We start from the raw sequence: 23,947 nt of genomic DNA on the forward strand, positions 1-23,947 counted from the left end.
CTACTACAATTAATTAGTTGAGACTTTGGCCAAACCATCTGTGAGTACTGCTGTCTTTCCTAATGTACAATTCTACAACAGCACAACACTGCTCTATATTCCTAAACATAGAGACCTCCAAACAAACTCCCCAGGGACAAATACTAACCACCAATCTGTGATAAAAATCTCTTCTTTGGCCTCTTCCATTGCATTCGCCACATCTTCAAAATATCCTTTGGCATTAACATACCTGAAAGACAAGTTTTCTGTTTCATTTTTTGAACAAAACAAACGAACAAAAAGGAATCTATCGTATGGCAAAAGAGAAGATGGAAGACACTGCCTAGAGTTTCTACAAAACCACCAGTTTACTTTGTATAACTGGAAACAAGGATTGAAAACACCTTCTGTCTGCTACGTAGGAAGTACAGTAAGTAGACAGAAGTAGGCAACCTGATTCTTTTCTGCTGAAAGAATTAACGCATTGATTGGTCTTATCATCATATGGGGTCAGATGAATTCTCCCATCCTGTTGAACTCACACACGGTTGTTCTTCTGAGACTGAAAGCAGACCAGCTTCTAATCCATGGGTAGAAAAGCATGCTAAGCAGGATTTCATTTAAAAGAATTACCTGGCAAGTAAATTCTCTTTCTTAAATTATGGCTAATGACTTAAATAAACTTTCCATTTGCATCATTAAGAAAATGTATGAAATTAACTTTTTAAATCAAACTTCAAAATCTAAAGCTAGCTATCTAAAGCTCTCTGTAAAAAATCATAAAAGCAAAAAGTGGAAAACTAAGTGCTGCTCAGGTAGTCCTATAAAGAAAGTCCCTTGTTAAGTATAGTGCATAATATCTTTTCACAGCTTCAAAAATTGATTTCAGGTGAATTTAGACCACTACAATATTAAATGCTATGACTACTGTGATAGTCTCAGAGCAAAAAGATCTTACCATTTAGCTAAAGTGTTCTCTTGGATAGCAGCATAAGACCCAAATCGATGATCTTTGAGAAAGTTGGGGCCATGTTTATGGATGAATTCTTCTATAGCCCCTCCCCACCACCGAGCATGTCTATAGCTGTTGCATTTTAAAATCAGTGTCCTTCAAAGAAAAGCAAAATGTGGAAAAGAATGGTCACTCTGTGTTCTGTCTCTTTAAACAATTTAAGAATTAAACACGTCCCATTTTGTTTTGTTACTGCAGCAAACATAAGTGGAAAATTTTAGGCCAAGAGCACCTTACCTATATCAGAAAAGTAGATTTTTAAACGTTTTTGGCAGGATTTAAAACTATATTCAACGTAGTGAAAACAAACCTTCAGGTTACTTATTCCCTCATTCACTTATGCAAACTTGTGTAAAGGCACTTATTACAGGCCTCGAGCTCGCTGTGCTAGACTGTGAGGTGGACAACGGAAAAGACATAAGGTGAGGTCCTACATCGAAGTGTTAGAGAGTTGTTGGCTCCTGTAGAGGACATTTCCCTTGGGACTGCCTGGTGTCCATTCCCTCAGCCTCCCTTCCCTACTCTGCATCCACCAAAGCCAACAAAATGGCATCTTCCAGCCCCTGATCTCAAAGATTGGTTCAGGGATGAGGACATTAGCCAATTCCACCCAACAAGTGAGAATAAATGCAAGGACTTGCTCAGAAATGCCAAGAAGAGATTCTTTCCCTTCCACTGAACTTGGTTTGAGTGTAAGAGGCAGCCATCTTGCTACCACCAGGGGACCAGCCTGAGGATGGTGCAGATCCCAGGAGACAGAGCTGAGAAAGGCCAGGAAAACGCATCTCAGTGACATAGTTGGAAGCTTGGAATCAGCCATGGTTAATGTGGCTTATTAGTTACTTCTGATGTAACCCAGAATGCACTGGATTTTTCTACTGCCAGTGACTAAACTATCCTAAATGGTTACAGATTTATAAGTGCTGAAAAAAAATTCAGAGTAGGAGATCATAAGGAGTTATTACATGACAAATGTCAGAAATGGTGATTACCACCAAGAGGTGGAAATAAGTTATCCAAATTTGAAGTTCAGAGAAAACAAGGTGTTGGAGCCAGCGGTCTCTCTGCCATTTAGGGAGAAACCCACCTCAGTATAAAAGCCCTGTGAGTGAGGAGGGAGAGTTTGCCTTTGGGGGGAAATGCAATGATCCTGATGAGAAGCAGGGGAGGGGCTATATTCACAGACCCCAAAATAATTATTTATAAAGATTAGGGATGTCCAAACATCCTAACATTGATGCTTGGCTTTTGTCTGGGGGGTGGCGAGGGGCGAGGTGAGACGTGGTGGTGCTGGGAGCAGTGAGGCATTCTCCATCGGCCGCCGCAGGGCTGACACAGGACTCTGCGGGCAGGTCAGGAGGCCGTGGAAAGTGCCTGGGCTTGAGCCAACATGCTAGTACTACTCCAACTGAGTTGAAATGCCTCTGAAAACCAGTTATGAGAAACAGATATTGTAGAAGAGATAATGACAAACAGCGGTCTTATCACAGGATGTGAGTCAGAGTTAAGAAAAAAAAAAACCATTTCAAACATGGAGATAGGAAGAAGAAAGGTGAAGAGGAATTTAAAAATGTGTGAGAAGGGATGGTGAAGAGAACCGTCTTCATAGAACTGAAAGGCTGTATTAGGGAGGGGTTGCTAATAAAGGCAGAGAGATAGAAGGCCTCAGATTGTAAATGGAGGAACTTAGGCTTGTTTGATACAATGAGGAGGACCACTTACACCAGGGAGGAAGCAGATGAAACCTGGATCTGTATGGATTCATTTGGCAAGGGTATGCAAGTGAGTGAGGATGGGAGATGGAGGTAAGATGGCCAGTAAGTAACTGTTATAGCGACCAATGAGAATTGTGGCCTGATTTCTACGGTCCTCCAGAAAAGAGGAAAGTACAGTACCAAGAGAGAGGTGGGGTTTTTTTTGTTTGATTGATTGTTTGTTTGTTGGCCGTGCCACGCGGCTTGTGGGATTTTAGTTCCCCGACCAGGTATCGAACCTGGGCCCTGGGCAGTGAGAGCTGAGAGCACAGAGTCCTCACCCCTGGACCACCAGGGATTCCCAGGAGGGAGGTTTATTGGCAGCAGCACTACATTTCCAATAACCAATCCTGAACCTTCTATTGTCAGAGATCAGGAAGTTCAGCACTTATTTTCACACACACAAACACACACGCAAACATATTACTGAGTAGCATATTTATATAATATATATATATATTTAATGTCAGTGTGTATAAAGAGAGAAATGTATAAGTATTTATATACATGAGGCTGAACTTTATAGAGACAGATGTATATATAAAGACACGTATATTGTATAACTACAGTCTTCCAGAAACATTTATCAACACACACACACACACACACACACACACACACACACACTCGCTAATAAAATCTATAGTAAATGTACAGTTGAGTATCCTTCAAGGTATCTTTCTTAAAATCTGTATGTAAACAGAATTTTTCTAATCAAATCACTTTTTACATGTTTTGTTAAATAAAAGGATATCAATTTATAAAGTAAAATTTTACTTTTAAAAAATATGAATTATTACTCCTTATCTGTTTGGTAAATTGGTATTATTGGGTAGTCAATTTTGTTAAAATAGGCATATATTTTATTAAAACAGGCACATAGCAACACATGGGATCATTTATTCTGACTCGTGTACATATGTAATTCGCATCTTAAAAATATACAAAAAGAAAAGTAGTTTCATCACTTTTGATTGAGAATGAGTTCTAAATAACAATTTTCTAACATCTAAATTATTTTACCATCTTCTTCACTTAAGGTTGGGAGAAAAACTCTGCTTTTAGAGAAATCTTTTAAAAATATTTCCAATTTGTACCTTGAAAGATTATCAATTCGGAGTCCATATTTTGTCTCCGTCTCCTTCTTTCCCACCTTAACTCTGAATTCTTTATCTACCAGCAGTACGAAGGCAATAGCACCACTGTCTGGTTTCATATATAGTAAAAAGGAATCTTTTACTATCAACCACCTGTAAGAAGGAAATAAGTATTTTTAAAGTTGTACTGAAATACTGAAACAAAACGAACAAATTATTATGACACATCTGAAGTAAACACTCTAGCAGACAGTAAACATAATTTTATTTTTTACACAAGGGATCTATTTTTTTAAAAAATATGAAAACACTATAAAACAAAAAACAATAAAAAATCTTCCTAGTATGATTGAGAAGTACTGGCACCAAGCAATTCAAAACAATTCATTAGCTCTTTAAACACTAACGGCAAATCCTGGAAGAATGCCCCTGATATGGGCAGGCAGCACTAATAGGATGCAAAGCAGGCGCCATAGTTGTTCGAAAAGTGTAATGGGTTGGTGTTTGCTAAAATAAACCACCATAAAAGAGGCCAATGAGGGGCTTCCCTGGTGGTGCAGTGGTTGAGAGTCCGCCTGCCGATGCAGGGGACACGGGTTCGTGCCCCGGTCCGGGAAGATCCCGCATGCCGCGGAGCGGCTGGGCCCGTGAGCCATGGCCGCTGAGCCTGTGCGTCCGGAGCCTGTGCTCCGCAACGGGAGAGGCCACAACAGTGAGAGGCCCGCGTACCGCAAAAAAAAAAAAAAAAAAAAAAAAAGAGGCCAATGAGTCTGAGTAAGTAAAACCCCCCTTTCAAGAAAATCCAGTAAGCATCCAAAAATCTACATATTGTTGTTCATTTCAAATTATTGGTGGCTTTAAGGACCATTAATAAATGATGCTCAGTGGAACATGGTCTCTCAAAAGTATATGGGCATTCAATCCAATATCTATATAAGAGCCTCGTGATGCAAAAGTACAGTGATAAACTGGGAGTTCGGGCAGAGGTAGAAACAACACAAAGATAAATCAGACATGTTCTCAAAGGAGCTTATTAGGCTAGTGGGGCACGATGACAATTCTAGGCTGAATGGATAGGTACTAGAGGAAAAAAGCAAAAAGTGATGTGTGTAAGGAGGGGGGAGTCCTCAGTTCTCACTAAGAGAATGAGCTAGTGGCGTTCTCCCGAAGAGCTGGTGTCTGAGGGAGTCCAGGAAGAAGCCCATCACGTAGAGCCCAAAGGGTTCAAGGTGTACATCCCGTATGGAGGGAAGTTAGCAAAGGCTCTAACGTGTGGGAATGCTGCCTGTATTGGAAGAAAGTCTGGAGAGGCCGGGGTTTCAGGAGGTGTAGTATGAGAAAATGGACAGTGAAGTTAGGTGGGGTGGGCGTGGGGAACAGGCAAAGGCCACATTGAGGAGGGTCTGAAGGCCATGGGAAGGAGGATGACTTTACATCATGGAACCAGTTTTTTCTAAACTTGCCTGATCATCAGAATCTCTTGAGATGCTTGTTAAAAAAACAGTAGATTCCTAGGCCCTACCACAGATCCATTAAAAAGGCCAGACAATCTGTGTTTCTAAAACAACACCCAGATGCCTTTTAAATAAAGGAATCCTCCTGCCCTGGCAAGGCAATGGGACAATAAATCATGGGAACTATATTTTAGAAAGAAAGGTCTGAAGGATAAAGAAGGATGTCCTGTAGCAGGTTAGCAAGCTGCTGTAGTAATAGAGAACAGTGCTTCTCACCACTTCACTGTGAATATGCATCACCAGGGGATCCTGTTAAAATGCAGATTCTGATTCGGTAGGCCTGGGGCGGGGCCTGAGATTCTGCATCCTAACAAGACTGGAAGGGGATGCTGAGGTTAGGACCTCACCCTGCATAGTCAGGACGCAGATGATAGGCGTGACACTGACAGTGGCAAGAGCGAGAGAGAAAGGGTGGGATTGATTTGAAGTGAAAACAAATGGCAACTTTGTCAAGCTGCATGTAACATCATATTCACCTGAGATTGTACAGTGATCAAATGAATCGGTCGATAACTAAATAAAGTAACAATGGGAGTATTATATCACACACTAGGCAACGTAAAGCACATTATGAAATAGGTAAGGCCAGAACACCTGAACATAAATTGACTAATACTGTAAACGTAACATGTGAACTCAGCATTTAAAAGAAATGTATAACAAATCATTACTGAAATTGCTAACCACATTACATTTTAGTGGCTCTCTAATTTGGGATTTAATGTAGACAAATCTACATTGATTTCCACATGTTCATTTAATTCATTTGTTTTTTAATATATAGGCTGTCTCCTTTCCAATAAAAGGGCGTGGGATGGATTTAGGATAACATAATAAAGAACATACATGTGCTATGGTTAATAAAAAGGAAAAATATCAACGTCACAGAAAGCAAATACCTAACCACAACACTAATATAATTATGGTGATGGCATGCCAATGTGGGTTTGAGCTTCCTGGTTTTTCCGTCTTTTTTTTTCTTTTTTTGTAAATTTATTTATTTATTTTTGGCTGCGTTGGGTCTTTGTTGCTGTGCGCGGGCTTTCTCTAGTCACGGCGAGCAGGGGTCATTCTTCGTTGCAGTGCGTGGGCTTCTCATTGCGGTGGCTTCTCTTGTTGCAGAGCATGGGCTCTAGGTGCACGGGCTTCAGGTAGTTGTGGTGCACGGGCTTAGTTGCTCCGCGGCATGTGGGATCTTCCCGGACCAGGGCTTGAACCCATGTCCCTGCACTGGCAGGCAGATTCTTAACCATTGAGCCACCAGGGAAGTCCCTTCCTGGTTTTTCTTATCAAATGAATAAATTAAGGACATAAAGAGGTCGCCCACCAAAAAACTAAATTCCAAAGGAAGTTTCTCACTTGGAACCTAATAAGGCAATTGAACAATATTAATGGATAACATTCTCAATAATTTTCAGCAAATGCAGAAATTTATGTTTTATAAGAATTCTCATAACTCTGCTCAATATAAATGCCAAGGCCATGATATCACATGGTAACTAGGGCATTCTGATGGGGCTGAGTTATGAGTCCAGACATGTAGCTGCCTGTTGATAAAGAGATGGTCAAGGTTAAAAGAGAGTAGATGGATCACATATCTGGTAAAGGTCCTTCTTTAGCTACAGTCCCTTGTCCCAGCTTGACTTTCAATGCAAGCTAGAGAGCAGACAGCAGGGCACAGGCCCAGAGCTCCGGTGTGCTATATTGCTGATGGGGAAGGAGCCAGAGGCTTTGAAAACCACAGCTGGCAGGTTTGTCACACTGAGAAAGAAAGTCCAAGATGTGGAGCCTGGAAATACAGAACAGTTTAGTAGTGACTGCTGGAGTTTGAAAGTTGAAGGCCAAAGATACTGGTTTCCGTTTGGACAATGATGAGTTGTTCTCTACAACAGTCATTAGATATAAGGTGAATGGATGCCTGGCCTTTATTTAAAGCTCTTCTTAATTATGCCATTCGTTAAACCTCTTCTGGTTTCTCCCCTTTCTCTCTTTTGTCAACAGAGGTTTTTCTTTAACAGGAGAATATGCATGAAGACAGGAATCCATCAAGCAGCCTTCAGGGGGTCAGTCCCTGCTGCTCAGGGACTAAGCGTCTGCCTTGAAGTCAGCGTCCCTGGGCTCCAATTCCGGTTTTGCCACTTGTGCACTTCTGTGAACTTGGGTAACTGAGCCTGAGGTCTAAATCCATAAAATGAGGATAACAATAATGCCCAGCTCGTAAGTGTTTGTGAGGAATCACTGAGATGATTCATGGACATTGCTTAACACGATGCCTGGCACCAATATACGTGAGCTTTTATGAGTACTCTTGTTCTAAACAAGGTGAGATTACGGTCTGTTCTAACAAGATGTGACCGCCTGTGCTACTACTTGCCATGTCATTAAGATACAGAGAGACCCACATGAGCCAGACATCACCTTCTCAGCCTCGTCTCCTCCGCTTCACTCCCACCACGGTGGTCGCACTGGTCCTGAGACTTGCTACACTTGTTCTTTGGGCTTCCACGTTTGCTATTCCTCACCCAGAAATTATTTCTTCCAGATGCTCCCATGGGCAGTCCCTTCCTATCTATCAACCTTTGGTTTAAACATTCCTCCACAGGGAGGCTTTCCTGGGCTCCCACCCACCACTCCATCCTGTTTAGCTTCTTCATAGCACTTATCACTATCTGGAACTATTTATGTCTGCTTGTTTATTGTCTCTCCTCCACTAGAAAATGAGAGCCTTGAGAGCAGGGAATGTGTGTCATGTCCACTGGTATCTTCCCAGGGCCGAGAGCAAGTCTTCAGGCAAAGCAATCCTTTTGCCTAAATAATGGCTGTACAAATGGGCCCCAGAGAGTAAATGAAATCATTTAGACACTGTCACTGTCTAAAAATTGTAATTCTTGGTATAGCTCACAGTTCAGTAAAGTAAATGCTAAATGTGTTAAAAACTCTCTCTTTCTTTTAAGACATTATTTGAGATAAGAAACATCATCTAGTCCATCAATAGGATGTGCTGTTTAAGTAGATGTTTTAAATTGTGGGAAGAAATGTTTGCTGTGTTTGCCATTTTTTTTTCTTTCTACTTGTGCCTGAGACAAGGTCATTATGAGACTGGACTGAAAGTTTGATTGCTTTGTTTGCCTTATGGCAATCTGTCAATATAGAATATATAAAGCAATCAGAATGGTTTTTTATGGATACAAAAATAACAAAAAGAGTTATGACTGAGTGTTGCCCTTAAAAGTAAACTCCCGTTTAGACACCAATAGCCTTCTGGTGTGGGAAATTTTCGAAACAAATTTTGTCAGCTATATCTTATCATCTTTATTTGGTACTGACATTTTATACCCCACGAAAGTGACTCAGGAAATACTTATTCATATGGAACCAAGGCTTCAAGCTTCATGGAAAGATTTATACAATTTAAAATGATGACACATTTCATTCCTGGGAGGATCATATCTTTTTAGATTGTCCTGGTTGAAGTCTGATATAATCCAGACTTTAAAAGTCGGGGAGGTGTATTTCCTTTATATAACAAAGTCTTCCCCCTCATCTTTTCGGGCTGCCCCTTCTCATAGAGGTTAAACTCAAACATCAGTTCCTTGGCTCCCAGAGCTAAAGTCGCCATCTGCAGTCCTCAAGTCCCTCATTATCCCATTGCCTTCTTTTTCCTTCAAAGCTCTGATCACCACTTGCGTTGATGTCGTTCACATTGCTTGTCAGCTTCTCCACTGCCTGCGTTCCCCTCCAATAGAGCTCTGTGAGGGCAGGGACCTCGTCTTGTTCACCACTGTTCTCACAGCGGCTAGAATACAGCCTGGCAAACGTTAGGCACTCAATAAATGACAAAAGGGACCAGATCAAGGCTTCCATTTCTTTTTTTTTTCTTTTTTTTTTTTTTTTTGCGGTACGCGGGCCTCTCACTGTTGTGGCCTCTCCCGTTGCGGAGCACAGGCTCCGGACGCGCAGGCTCAGCGGCCATGGCTCACGGGCCCAGCCGCTCCGCGGCATGTGGGATCCTCCCGGACCGCGGCACGAACCCGTGTCCCCTGCATCGGCAGGCGGACTCTCAACCACTGCGCCACCAGGGAAGCCCAGGCAGAGCAATTTTTGAATCCTATGGTCCACTAGGTCTTTATGTATACAATTGGCACACTCTGCTTACAAGTCCAAGTTTGAGTAGAATGTTTAAATAGAGCTGAAACCTGGAACTTAATTTAAAATTTGCTCTGCCATGACTTTCAAAGATTTACCACTGAAAACTAGTAAATAAAAACTCCCCAAATACTCAGTTTATTAAAACAAACACACAAAAGTCTCAAGTCCTACCTTTTGGACCACCGGTAGCAGGCCCTTCCCTGACCACAGCAGTTCAAGCCTGGTATTCTGTGCCCACCGGATCTTTTCATTATCATACCTTCTCTGAAAGAGACATCAAGTTAACCCATCATCTTCAAGCTTCCAGCTCACACTTAGCTGATACAGCCTCACAACTTAGGACTAAATATACCGTTTCATTCTCCCGTGTCTTTCCTCCCCAGTTTTTCCTCTTTCACTGTCAAATAGCTCAATGCTATGTTTACTAGGCTGAGTACTCCAGCAGCTAATCTTTTAAAGTACTCCGGTCAGAGGCAGGCCTGTTGGCACTGGGGGCAGCATAATTCTGTTACACACACTGCAGGACCGTAAGCATTCCAGCTTCTGGCTCTAAATGCTGAGCGTTCCCTCCAGTCCCTGTGACAGCCTGAAAAAGACCCCACACGTTGCTAAATGCCTGCACGGGGAATGTTCAGCTGCTGTTGAGACCACTGGAGGTGCTCACACACAGATTCCAGAGATATATTTCTGCATCTCTTCACCTACAGTTCTGGTACAAAGCCATGCCAAAGAAGCAGAGCAAAGCTATTATCGATACTTTGGAAGAAAAAATGTCCTGGTTTTGAAAGATGTGAAAAGAAAGAATAATAATAATGGCTAAACAAACAAAAATTAAAACAGCTGCTATCAATGCTCTTTACTACAAAAGTTAAGCTCTTTGTAATATCAGGCTCTCATATTATGAAGGAAAATAATCATTAAGTAAATTTCAATCCTGTTACTTGGCATACATTTTATACAGTATTATTTTTTAGTATAAGTGATTAAAAGAAGGGATCTTGTATATTTGATTTTTAAGGCATTCTCCCACACATCATATTTGCTACCTCTGTTAAACACCCCTACTCTGGGGTTAGAGGAGGAGAGTAGAGCAGTTGACACCCTTGTTTAAAGTAGCAAGATATGCTGTTTTGTATAAGTAGGTCCCTCAGTTGCTCTAACTCTGTTGGGAAGAAAAGCAGCTATCAGTGAAGCAAGGTGAGCTCTATCACCTTGGCAACTGTTAAAAAATCAAGTGTTAATGCTCATCAACTTTTCACACTTCTCCTTAGAGATCCAACACTGGAACTTACATGCCCTTTGGTCCCAAATCATGGATGAAGGACAGCTGGCTTATATCAAGGAATTCTGTCTGAAAAGAGGCCAAAAATCCAAACTTTAGAAAGCAAAAAAAAGAGGGGGGGAAATTTATGCATTCAGAAAGATATTATTAGGTACCTTCATGTATAAACACGTCTGGGGTACTCTACAGACGACACAGATCAATAACAATGGTATTGCCCTGAAAGAGTATATTTTAGAAGCATATATACACAATTAATACAATCAAGAAAGTGATGTGTGCTCTAAGATGAAGAGACAAATGCTCAAGAAGGTCATGGAGAGATCTGCCAATGGCAGTAGACCATGGCAGTAACAGCCTTAACAGAAAATTAAAGACAAAAAAGATACACTCCTGGCATTAGGAGGCAAAGGGGAGAACAGACATGGAAAATACTCCACATCAACCAAGTTCTATGGGAAGAACCATAACAGTTACATGGAAAAGTAGGTATAAAGTTAGAGAGTTATAGGGAGAGGGTGACCACTTCCTAGCTAACGTGACATCACAGAGGAAACGGCACTTGATCTGGGCTTGTAAATGGGATTAATAAAATGAAACATAACAATTTTCCTTTGAAGTTTTGTATACGTGATTGGGACTCTAATATTAACCTTGTAAGAAAAATTACACACCTCTCAAAGCTGTCAGTACTTGTGAAGTCCAATTAAATGCTTAGTTTTCTTTCTTAGGGTTATTTGAAGAAGTCTTTGAAATTCAAAAGGATTTAAATATCTTTAAAAACCCCAAATCAAACATATCCTCACACAGGACTTTTTATAAGGATTTTGAAAAAGTCAAGGTCTTTACATTTTATTTCTTATATAAAACGTGGTAAGTCGGTACCACACATTTTCAAAATCTGATTTGTGGAACTGCTTTCTAATCAGAAAATATAGAAATACATAGGTTACTAGAAGTGATACCACAGACTTTAAGCCACAGAATCCAAAATGTCTCAAGATCCTAAGCCATAAGTTCTCATTTTATCTCTAAGGAGCAGAGAGAAAAATACTAGCCCTAGTTTACACTGGAAGAAACTACTACAGAGGTGTAACTAAATTATGCAAAGTCAGAGACTAGTTGAATGGAAGAATAGGAAATGAAAAGCAAACATCAGGGAAACCACTTATCTATTACCTGGATATTTTCTTATGCACATAGCTCTTATCAAATAGTTGACAACAGAAATATTCATTGAACTAATTCAGAAATGATAACTTCAGAATATCATACCAAAATTGCTAAATGTAAAGAATTTCATCTAAATAAAAAGGTACACATTAGCAATGCAGAAAATTTAAGGTTGTGTATTAAGATAAAATTTAAATTTATCCTAATGGTTTACTAAAGAGAAATCTGGAGGAAGAACTAGTCTTATTACATAGAAAAAAGATATTTGGCAATAAATGTTCTAATACAGATTTATGGATTTGAAAAAAAATGTGGCAAAGCCAATTTAGAAGCAATCCTAAATAATACAATTTGAAATATAATATTGTATTGTCCAAACTTCTCCATGCATCTTCAGGGATAAGAATTCCATTCTCCATTTGGGCAGGTGATTCTCAGGAATAAGAATTTAAAGATCAATTTAGCCTGACAATAGTCCATAGGGCTTATTGATCTCTGAATAATGTACTAATCAATATCTTTTTTCTTTCCAATGGAACTGGTGAAAAGCACATTTAAATGTTAGGGAAACAGGGAAGCAAAGGGTTCCCATGCCAAAGGGACAAGCAACAAACCTGAGGGGTAATAACGGACCCTAGAAATTACTAGGGGCTCGTTTTACACTTATAAAAATATAAGTTAATTATATGTAATTATATAAAAATAACTTTTAATATGTTTTGTGCAGACAGAAGTTTTAATATGTCTCACAATTATCAAAGGAGACACACAGATGCCAATCTAATTTCTCGAATATGAGACAGAGGCCTGCAAATCTAGTCTCTGGGACAAATTATAATTAGTGTGAGAGGAAAATAACGTTAGAAAATTAAGACAGATCAAATTGTATCCCATGCTTGAAGTATTTCGGAGAATTCCACTGTTAGGGAGAATAATCTAAGTAGCCACCAAAAAAGAGGGATTGCCTGGCAGCTGGCAGTACGGTGGTTAGGACTCAGTGCTTTCACTGCCGTGGACCCGGGTTCAATCCCTGGTCAGGGAACTAAGATCCTGCAAGCTGCGCAGTGCAGCAAAAAATAAAATAAAATAAAAAATAAGAAGGAACATATATATTCAGTCAGTTTAAACCAGGTTTTCCCTTCCAAAGGAAATGTTTAGAAGACATTCTGGAATATCTAAATACAATATGGCTCAACTTTTAAAAGATTTTTATAATTGGTAAAGAAATTAAAATGAACATTTTGAAAAAATGTAACCATTTAAAAATCAACATTAGACTCCAAAATATAGAAAGGCACACAGAAAAAGAAGACTAAACTCAGCAAGTACTGTTCAAGGGCCAAAAGAAATATTAAAGCCAAGTCACAGGCAGGCAGGAAAGTAAAACAAATGGAAAATTATTGCATGCTGGTACTAGCACGCATTTAAATAATTCTCTATCAAAGAAAACAGCATGTCTGATTTCAGAGAATACGACACGAAGCAGCATTTTTAGTAATAATAGAAGTAATATCCTTATTCATTATGTTCTTTCAAAGATGCACATTCCTGAGTCCTAGAAAGGAAGAAATCCTTCCCATCAGCCTTCTCTTGAGGTTCTCTGGTTGGATCCAAATTGCTGGTTTCCCTGGGAAAACGCTTCTCCAGGATTATGAAACCACAGAAGGTCCTTTAAGTCAATGGAACATCACAGTGCAAGTTGCTGCAGAAGGTGGGCTGTGGCCCGGCCCCAGGTCGTTTGTGCGTAAAGGGGACCAGCTAGGTGCATGCCCAGCATCCATTAACACATAGGCAGGCAGCAGTAGGGCCGCGAGGCACCAAAAAACTCCCAAGAGTCAAGGCACTCTTGCTTCCTCTCCTGAATACAGTAGGCTTCCCTCTTTCTGTTCATGTGTGCATGCCATTCTCTAAACTAGAGGCCGAATCATAGCTGCAGCTACTCTGAATTTCTGCACACATACCATACACACATACTCAACCTCCACAGCAATACGGTTTATACATACACAGGCACAGAATATAATAATGCAGTGCCCTCTCAGTTATCTGAACCTTTGGATAATTGAAGGCTAACCCTTTAACACCACCACCACCACGCCCCTACCCCTGCCCCAGGCCTCCAGGGCCTCTAAGAAGGCAGAGCTCATTGTTTTCCGATGCCTTCTGTAAAGCCCACTTCCTCCTGCTTGCCAGCCACGTGCCTCCCAAACTTAAGTCTGTGCAGCTGCTTCCAAGCCTCACCACCTCTCCTCTCGTTTCTCTGAATTCTCTAGAGCTTTATCTCTCCTTAGCTTTTCCCATGCTTCTCACTTACTCGTGAAAAGACAAGCCTTTTACGGGCATCACAGGCCAATCAGATGGCAATCACAGTATGCTCTGTATAATCTTTGGGTATTCCACTCTGCTCAACTGTTTTCATCACCTACTACTCAATGTTTTTTCTTCAGCATTAGAAACGCTTTTCGGCATTATTCTGGAAGCCTGAGGAGAGAAGGAGGTTGATTTCTAGATAACCTAGCCTGTGGTAGCATTTCAAGTTCATTTAAATCTGTTGTTATAGACATATTAATTAAGTTATAGTTGATATTTTAAAAACAGCATCCTCATATACTAGATCCTTGCTGACAAATCAATTTTGGATTCATTTCATTTAGCTTAACCCAAGGAATAATGCAGAAGTGAATACAAGCACTTGTGTTAATAAAATGATCCAAAATTTAGCTTTACAGTTTTATAAATTATTTCAAAATTTAAATCACTGAATAGTACTTACTGTTGCATGATAGTTTCTATACATGGGCATTTTTAGTAATTTTGTCAAGTAATCCTCTAGTTGTTTCTGTAATGCAAATATTTTACATTAGAGATATCAGCATACTTAGGGGGAAATGTAAACAGTGACAAATGACATGACTGTTCCACCTTAACTTCTGTAAGTTATTTATTTATTTATTAATGTTTTCATTGGACAAGGAACCCTGAATACATCCCTCTCAGAACATAAAACTTTCAGATTACAAAACAGAACTGACATTTATGTGTTAATTTTCTGGTAAAAAGTGAATTAATCTTCTGCCCTATGCAGCACCATATTGCTGAATCAGTGTGGGCAGAAGTGTCCCCCGTCCTGAGGTTTCTGTTCCACTGCTGCACGTGTCTGTACTTTGTCCTTCTCTTCTGAGACTCTAACTGTCCCATCTATAGTTTGGGAATGATATTTACATATATTTAGAACAAGCCACTACAAATTCTTTTTTAATTTTTACTTATTTATTTTAATTGAAGTATAGTCGATTCACAATACTGTGTTAGTTTCAGGTGTACAGCAAAGTGATTCAGTTATACATACACACATACATATCTATTTTTCTCAGATTCTTTTCCCGTATAGGTTATTATAAAATATTGAGTATAGTTCCCTGTCCTATACAGTAGGTTTTTGTTGGTTATCTACTTTATATATAGTAGTGTATATATGTTAATATACAAACTTAATTTATCCCTCCCCCCACTTTTCCCCTTGGTAACCATAAATTTGTTTTCTATGTCTGTGAGTCTGTTTCTGTTTTGTATATAAGTTCATCTGTATCTATTTTTTAGATTCCACATATAAGCAATATTATATGATATTTTTCTTTCTCTGGCTTACTTTGCTTAGTATGATATCTCTAAGTCCATCCATGTTGTTTCAAATGGCATTATTTCATTCTTTTTTTAAGGCTGAGTAATATTCCATAGTATGTATATAACACATCTTTATCCATTCATCTGTCGATGGACATTTAGGTTGCTTCCATGTCTTAGCTACCGTAAATAATGCTACAATGAACACTGGGGTGCATGTATCTTTTCTAATTATGGTTTTCTCTTGTTATATGCCCAGGAGTGGGATTGCAGGGTCATATGGTAGCTCTATTTTTAGATTTTTTAAGGAACCTCTATATTGTCCATAGTGCCCATAGAAGCCACTACAAATTCTGAAGCAAATATATGGAAATAGATTATTTTAAAAGTGTAGATCTCAGGGCTTCCCTGGTGGCGCAGTGGTTGAGAGTCCGCCTGCCGATGCAGGGGACACGGGTTCGTGCCCCGGTCCGGGAAGATCCCATATGCCGCGGAGCGGCTGGGCCCGTGAGCCATGGCCGCTGAGCCTGCGCGTCCGGAGCCTGTGCTCCGCAGCGGGAGGGGCCACAACGGTGAGAGGCCCGCGTACAGCAAAAAAAAAAAAAAAAAAAAAAAAGAGTAGCTCTCAAAGCCCTCAATGATGAGCTCAATCTTGTCTCACAATGAACCCCAAAAGGTTTCTGAGGGGTAGGAAGCTTCCACATAAAGTCACTCCTGACATAGAACATTCTTCCTCTTCTGGGAAAATGCAACCTCCCCAGGGCCAGAGTGGCTTGGGGAAGAAGGGTTACCTAACTAGTTCCAGAAAAGCTAAACCAGCCTGGGTGATGGATCAGCAGGTGAGAGAAGTTGCATCCAGGCCCACCTCCCCCCGCAGTAGATGCCACGTTTCTATAGCACTGCACAAGTATGTTCAGAACAACAGAAGAGCGAAAGGACTCACCCTTCTACCAAACAACTGTTCTTCTTGGATCATGTTTTCAGATGAACGGGGCAAACTTGGCATCTCTCGAGGCTCTTCTTTGACATTCTGTCTTCTAAATGTGTGTCTAAAACACAGAGACACACACACACACAATGCAAACATTTATTAGATTATTCTTTAAACCATGACTGTCACAGCATCTTTCAGGAGATAGCTTATTTTTAGAAGAGCCTATTTGATAAAAAAATATCCACCAACAATGGACCAATTAACCAATACCATGAATAAAATATTCTTTCAATCCAACTTGTATACTGGGACAACTTTATAATTAATTCTGGGACAGTTACCTTTTGGTGGGAATGGGGATTCGGATAAAGGCTTTGTACTTGAGCAGCTCTCTGTGAAATTCTTGGAAGTGCTTGAACTTCCTCTTAACTTGCCATTTAAATTCCCCATGTGTTAATTCAATAGTGTAAAGATTGATGCTTGGTACCTATAGCGATAAATAAAAATGGTTGATAGTTTAGATAACAACAAAAATTCCAAAATCTCTCAATGAACAATAGCTAAGTAATAAGTAACATGCATGTATCTTTAAATACAGCCTACTTATTCTGTGTAAGTACTGAAGCAAAAAGTTTTCCAAAACGACTGATGACAGAAGTAATATGCTCTTAAATATTCATCTTATGATATACGTAAGACAAACTCTGAGTCACATCAAAGGTAAACCCCTATCAGTCCTATTGTTTCACATACACAGACACACACATCCACCCTTGAAACAAGAAACCAGGTAAAAGAGACAATGAGTGAAAGCCCTAATCAGCCATCGGGGGATTGTCCAAAAGTACAAGCAGTGAACAGACAGTGGAGGGGGTGAGAGGGAAGCTGGAGGAAATGACTTCCATTGTCATTCTTAGCCCACTTCAGCTCTTCACAAAAGACACTAATGCCCTCTCCTTCTGAAATGCCTTGCAAGGTCCATCCTCGTCTATAACGTCTCCCTGTCCTGAAGCAACACCAGTGACTAGGAAGGTACAGGATGATTAGAGGGAAAAAAGCAAAAGATCTTCCTACACACAAAATATTTCCCCAACTACTTAACTAGAATGAATTTCCACTTAAAATTTTTAAAATATTCTTACTAAAACGCAAATATATCTTAGTGACTAGTGAATTATTTCAATCAGAAGAGCTAACAGACCTGGGGGATACAAGTTTTGATTTTGTGGAAAGTGTCAGGAGATGGAGGGATATTTATAAAGCACGGGAGATTGTGGAGAAATTCCCATGGTGTGTGGAGGATAGGGGAGGGTAGTGGACACTGGACCACCTAGAGGGCACTGGCCCCCGCTGGGAGATTGAGGCGCCACAGGTATTGATAAGTGTTGGGGGTGAAAGAAAGTAAATGTCTCCTACTTTACTAGCTTATCCAGGCTTTGGTGTCAGCAACCCCACGGGTGATTCCCGGGCTGCTGCCAACCATTATTGATGTTTGGTATATTTTGCAAACTTCTAAAGCATGGACCACGCTGTGTGGATGTAGTATATAAAAATGAGCACGAGAATCAATGTAACTTGTACTCTTAAGCCTGGAATCCAAACATATCGCTGGTAAATATTCAAATCCAGCTCTTGCTTTGCCTCTAGTTGGGATCCATGACAGTTACTATAACCAGAAGTCGAAAAAGCCCAGTTCTGGGGTCTAATATTATATGCTGTCTTTCACCTTGGCCAACATTACAGGCATCATCCTGCATCATGTTTCAGAGAGAAGGTTGCAGGAGAACTCAGAGCGGTCAGAAACTCTGCATTCAAGCGAAAAGTGCTCAGTTTAAGGCAAGCCAAATAAATAAGAAAAATTATACAAGTTAAACGAGCTGCCCCATATCCTAGGATTACATTCCCAATCTAAGAAAATTGAACACTTAAAAAACACTGCAAGTGCCAAGTTTTAGCCTTCACACATAAACCCAGAATTGTGGACACTAAACTTCTTAGCAATTCTAAGGCAGTGTGGGGCAACGGAAACAGCCTGTCCCATCCTTTCTGAAGATTTTAAAGGCTTGAAACACTGTAGTGCAGCCTACCAGCTATGAAGCCTTAGCGGAGCATCACTTCTGTCAGATAATATCCCAGCAGAATTACTGGAATTTTTTGGAACTGGAATAGTGTGAGAAGTTTTAATAAAGGGACTGCCCATGAAGGTGTGATAAGAGTAAGGAAACCACAACGTGAGGACAGTTACCTGGGACTCAGGAAGGCATCCCCAGTTCCAAAGGGACAAGAGGCAAGACCAGGTGCTGGAGTAGGAAGGAGAGAGCCATGTAAAGAGGCTGCCTTGGGGGGAGGATGCCTTTGGTCAAGGGACACAGCCAGGCCAGGGTGGCCCCAGTCTGGGCTCTCCACTGCCTGAACCCTGCCAGAAGAAAAAGGCAAGGAAGCCTTGTGGGGACAGAGCACAGGGTGGAGAAGGGTGGGAGGAGGAGTGGGAGGGGCAAGTGGGAGCTCTCCTGCTGGCGAGGCGGGGCAACATATGTCCCTCAGGGTCGTCATGAGAGTGAAAAGAGAAATGCCTGACCATGAGCCGGCACACAGAATGCATTCAGTCATTAGAAAAGTGTCATTTTTATTTACCTGGAATCACATTCAAACTGCATGAATTTAGTTCATATTTCTTAGTAAACTAAACACTAAGTAGGATAAGGAAGCTCCTTAGCTTTCCTACACAGACTAAGATTTAAAACAGAACTTGAAATTAATATAATATTGTAAATCAACTATACTTTAAAAATTAGGATCCAAAGGAAAAATTTTAATATATATAAAAAAAGAACAGAACTAAACTCACTTGACCAACAGAAGAGTACGAGCAAAGAGAAGTCCCTGGTTTGGTGGCTTAAATGTTTATCTTCATAAATAACATTAGCAGATACCTAGTAATAATAATAATACATAGTATTATACAGTATATACTTGTATAATACAATATATAATTTTCTTATATTATACTATGTTTTATTATTATTAAACCCTCATAACAAACCTAAAAGGTGTGTCCTATGATACCTATTATTCAGATGAGGATAAGCTGAGAAACAGAGAGTTTAAGTAAATGGCTGAGGGTCACAATGCAAAGACAGGAATTAAACCATGTGGTCTGGCTCTGGAGTCTGTGCATTTAACCTCCACATGTTATCACCTCTCCATCTAAATGCTGGTAGGCGAAATAAGAAGGCAAAGGTCATTTTAGAGACATTTCTTGGTAGGCTGTGTTCAGTGGTGTATCAGGGAGATATGGACCCAATTCACAGGAAGAGCCTGAAGGAAAGCTGAATACCGAGGTGGCTGTAAACTAGGAGCCGGGACATGCACAGGTAGGTCAGGACAGAGCGCGAGGCAAAATCATCAGAAAGCGGGCAGCACGTGCCATCCTCCAGAGCCTGCCCCCGGCGGAAAGATTATTCTACACCTCCCCGGAGGCAGGAGCCAATGGCTGCCTTACTCTGCCAGGGCCAGAGCTTAACTCGAACGGACCAAGGCCACCAGCCTGCATCAATGCTCTCTACCCTCAGACTTGACAAGTATGAAATCCAGTCAGTAACAGAGCAAACGCAGCTACCCTAACAGCTTCTCCTAGTCCAATCCCCTTCAGAAGAATGCAGGTTTGCTTGATGAAAACTCTACTCCCAATGCCTTTCCAGAGCCTAAAGAGAAAACGTGAGTGAAGCTTAAGGGATGGTGTTAGGAACAAGTCAGAAGGGCAGGGTATGCCAGCAGAATTCTCTCAGCAGCACTTCTGGGCAATGGCACTGGCCAGTGCAGCCTCCTGGCTTTGTTTCTTTCAAGAGCCAGGTAGTATCATTATTTTCTTGCTGAACAAGCATTAGGAAAGCTAAACTTTTCCCTGGCTTACATCTGGCATTCTAGGTGTTAGAGCAATGCCTCACGAGTCCACATGGAACAGAAAACTGGGGAGAGGCCCTTCGCAATTTATTAAACTTACAATCTGCCTTAAGTGCCTTTTTAAAAAAGCATTTTCCAGAATGGGGAAACAGATGAATAAGAATAAAGACTAAATGAGAAGGATGCAAAAACTTGAGAGGTGATGAGCACTCAGAAGTGATAAACAAAAACACAAACCGAAAGTTAAAAGCATAGTCATAGCTAGGAGGAAGGAAACTGCAAGGCAATGTGTTAAATCGTATATATTGACGGATACAAGTTGAGTCTATAAATGCTCTGACCCTTTTTGTAGATGTTAAGCGCTCCACTTCCAGAACTTGAACTTTTATTGGACAGCCGGAAAGATACGTCTGTGTATTAGGCTCCTTAAATCCTTGAGTCTTATAAATAGCAGAGAAAGGGATATACACTAAAAAATAAATAAGTAAAAAAGTTATTTCAAGAATATAATGATATTAGTATAACTTGCTTTTTACAGGCATCTTTTTCTTTTTTTTTTTTTTGTTTTTGTTTTTGTTTTTTCGGTACGCTGGCCTCTCACTGTTGTGGCCTCTCCCGTTGCGGAGCACAGGCTCCGGATGCGCAGGCTCAGCGGCCATGGCTCACGGGCCCAGCCGCTCCGCGGCATGTGGGATCTTCCCGGACCGGGGCACGAACCCGTGTCCCCTGCATCGGCAGGCGGACTCTCAACCACTGTGCCACCAGGGAAGCCCCAGCAGGCATCTTTTTTAAGAATCATAACGTGCTACAGCAAGAAAACAGCTAATGAAAATGAGCTCAGAGTTGTGACATCAGCAAGGATGATCAGTCATCTGCCGGTTATTTCAAATCTGAGCTCTGCCAAGCAACCCTGATACACTCTCTTCTCCTCGCTCAGACCATCAGTCTTTACCTTCCCGTATCCTGGGATCGCTGGGAGACACTTCGTAGTCCACCTCCTCTCCCTCAAAGTGGAGCTCCCGCGTGTCCAGATTTTCTATCAAATTACTCATGTCAGCAGCAATTTTCTGCAGTGCAGAGGTATTTACTCTTGGCTCATCTTTCAGTGACATGTTGGCTTGAGACAGGGCAAAAGCAAAGGAAAGAAGAAAAGGGTTACTAGACTTATTATTTTGGTCAAATAGAAAAAAGAATGCAATAATGCCATTTGCAGCGACATGGATGGACCTAGAGATTGTCCATTGTGAAGTTAAGTCAGACAGAGAAAGACAAACACATGATATTGCTTATATGTGGAATCTAAAAAATCGGTACAAATGAACTTATTTACAAAACAGAAATAGAGTCACAGGTGTAGGAAACAAACTTATGGCTACCAAGGGGGAAAAGGGGAGGGAAGGGATAAATTGGGAGATTGGGATTGACGTATACACACTACTATGTATAAAATAGATAACTAATAAGGACCTACTGTATAGCACAGGGAACTCTACTCAATACTCTGTAATGACCTATATGGGAATAGAATCTAAAAAAGAGTGGCTATATGTATATGTATAACTGATTCACTTTGTTAAACACCTGAAACTAACACAGCATTGTATATCAACTATACTCCAATAAAGACTAATTTTTTAAAAACCCAAAAACCCTATTTTACTATTTAAATCCAGGCTTAGGTTATAGCATAAGGAAACAAGTCAACTAGCTCTATGTGAGCCCTAGTTACCTCAAACAACCTTTTAATTTATTTTGAGTTTAACATTTAAAGGATTCCTAGCTTGTAAATTAAATTGGAATGAGATACTTACTTGCATCTCAAGTAAGAAAACAAGCAAGAAAAAGACACACCACATTGACTAAATGCCAATATTATCTTTCATCCGATTTTATTAACTTGGGTAAGTGAGGAGAGACTCAAGGTAGATGGGTTTGGGAATCATTATCCAGAGAAAAGGAATTGATTCTTGACTCTAACAAATACATGGGAAGAAAGAATACCAGCTAAAATAAGCAACTTTGAATATTTTCTACAGAAAATTTAGGGTATTTTACAATAATTTCAAGATGCAGATTTAAAAAGTATTTTTATGTAGCATAACCTTTCTACATTTCCCCTATAGGTGATATCCCCAGCAAACCATATACTATCTTTTTGAGATATGAGATTTGGCCATGACTTTACATGAGTTATAGTGACGTAGCTGTCCTGGAAGGTAACCAATTAGTATACCTATTCTGAAAGATACCAGAAGTGCAAGAACTGCACTTCTCTCCTTTTTTAGGAAAACTGGTTCTATTTCATTCCGACATTTAATAACACAGGTCATTGCACATCAGAACCCAGGAAAGAAGAGTCCACAGAGATTTTATTTTTCATTTAAAATACCAAGATTTAAGCCTTGAATGCTGTCACTGGAGTTGGCTAAAAAATCGGTACAGGCTGAAATAATCTCTCCGTTACAACCAGACCCCAAAATGCGAGGGCTTCCGTACCAGTAACTCCTCCACATACGTTCATTTATTACTGCAAATCACAAACATTTACAGAGCATCCACCACCTACTCACTGTGAGATGGAATGAGTGAATATGTAAAGACACTGGTTCCCACGATTAAGGAGTGCCTGATGTAGGTGATGGAGATATGCTACACGACCCCAAATTCATCCCTGGCCTCCTCCATGGTCTTGGCCTTCCTGAGAATGGCATGTGCTGAGCGGAAAACACTTAGCTGGGTTCTCTCCTACAGGTGCTATCAAGAAGCAGGGGTGGGCTGGTCTCTGTGAGAAATGCTAGGACAGAGTCTTGGGCAGACTTGGGGAGCCCTATTGTAACTCAACAAGTCTCTCAAACCTATACTAACATGTGTGGTAGAAAGAGAAATTGTATGGAAATACAAAGATGGGAGTAGAGGAGGGAGGTTCTGGTTTGGCCAGGCATGTAAAATCAATATGTCTAACCTCTCTGTGAACTGTGTAGTCAATCACGTTTCCTCCCCCATGTTGGCTATAAGGAAGCTTGGAGCCAAACTTGTGGCCTCCTATTAGCAAAATATAGGACTAGCCTCGCCTATATCACTTCCCTTCAACTTTCTCTCCCACTTCTAATTCATTTTATAATAACAGTTAATGTGTACTGATTGCTTACTATCACCTGGCTTGGTGATAAACCTTTATATACCTTATCACATTTATTATCAATAATAAATCTATGAAGGTTGGTTATTTCCATTTCGAAGAAGACAGGATTTGTCATCGCCTCTTTATAGATAAGGAAACGGAAGCATGGAGAGATCAGGTAATTTGATGAATACTTTGGACAATCTGTCCAAGGTCACATAACTAGTAAGTGGAGAAGGGATTTGAAACCAGGTCTCTCTGATCCAAAAGCTGATGTTCTTAACCATGGTCTTTAACTTCTGTATATTTTTTGTAGATATGTAAGTGCCCCTAGAATAGATGGAAGTTTTAGTAAAACCAGTGCCCTTGAGCAAGTCCCTTTAGAAGCTGACTCAAATGCAA

General features: G+C 40.4%; 1 protein-coding gene across 4 annotated transcripts in view; it reads right to left on the minus strand.

The window, feature by feature from the left end:
- The window catches only part of PLD1 (phospholipase D1), a 203,876-nt gene that overhangs the window by 96,983 nt on the left and 82,946 nt on the right, over positions 1 to 23,947 (minus strand). For 3 of the 4 annotated variants that reach the window (XM_060150002.1, XM_060150001.1, XM_060150003.1), the window contains exons 2-11: positions 21,377 to 21,541; positions 20,766 to 20,893; positions 16,863 to 17,008; positions 16,531 to 16,636; positions 14,737 to 14,802; positions 10,801 to 10,859; positions 9,680 to 9,772; positions 3,846 to 3,998; positions 941 to 1,090; positions 149 to 232 (exon numbers count right to left, since the gene is read on the minus strand). In XM_060150002.1, coding sequence (XP_060005985.1) covers positions 149 to 232; positions 941 to 1,090; positions 3,846 to 3,998; positions 9,680 to 9,772; positions 10,801 to 10,859; positions 14,737 to 14,802; positions 16,531 to 16,636; positions 16,863 to 17,008; positions 20,766 to 20,893; positions 21,377 to 21,541 — 1,150 coding nt within the window. The remainder of the gene's footprint in view (positions 1 to 148; positions 233 to 940; positions 1,091 to 3,845; positions 3,999 to 9,679; positions 9,773 to 10,800; positions 10,860 to 14,736; positions 14,803 to 16,530; positions 16,637 to 16,862; positions 17,009 to 20,765; positions 20,894 to 21,376; positions 21,542 to 23,947) is intronic. The other variant, XM_060150004.1, reaches the window with a different exon arrangement.

This window comes from Lagenorhynchus albirostris, chromosome 5 (assembly GCF_949774975.1).
Source record: "Lagenorhynchus albirostris chromosome 5, mLagAlb1.1, whole genome shotgun sequence".
NCBI classification, from domain to species: domain Eukaryota; kingdom Metazoa; phylum Chordata; class Mammalia; order Artiodactyla; family Delphinidae; genus Lagenorhynchus; species Lagenorhynchus albirostris.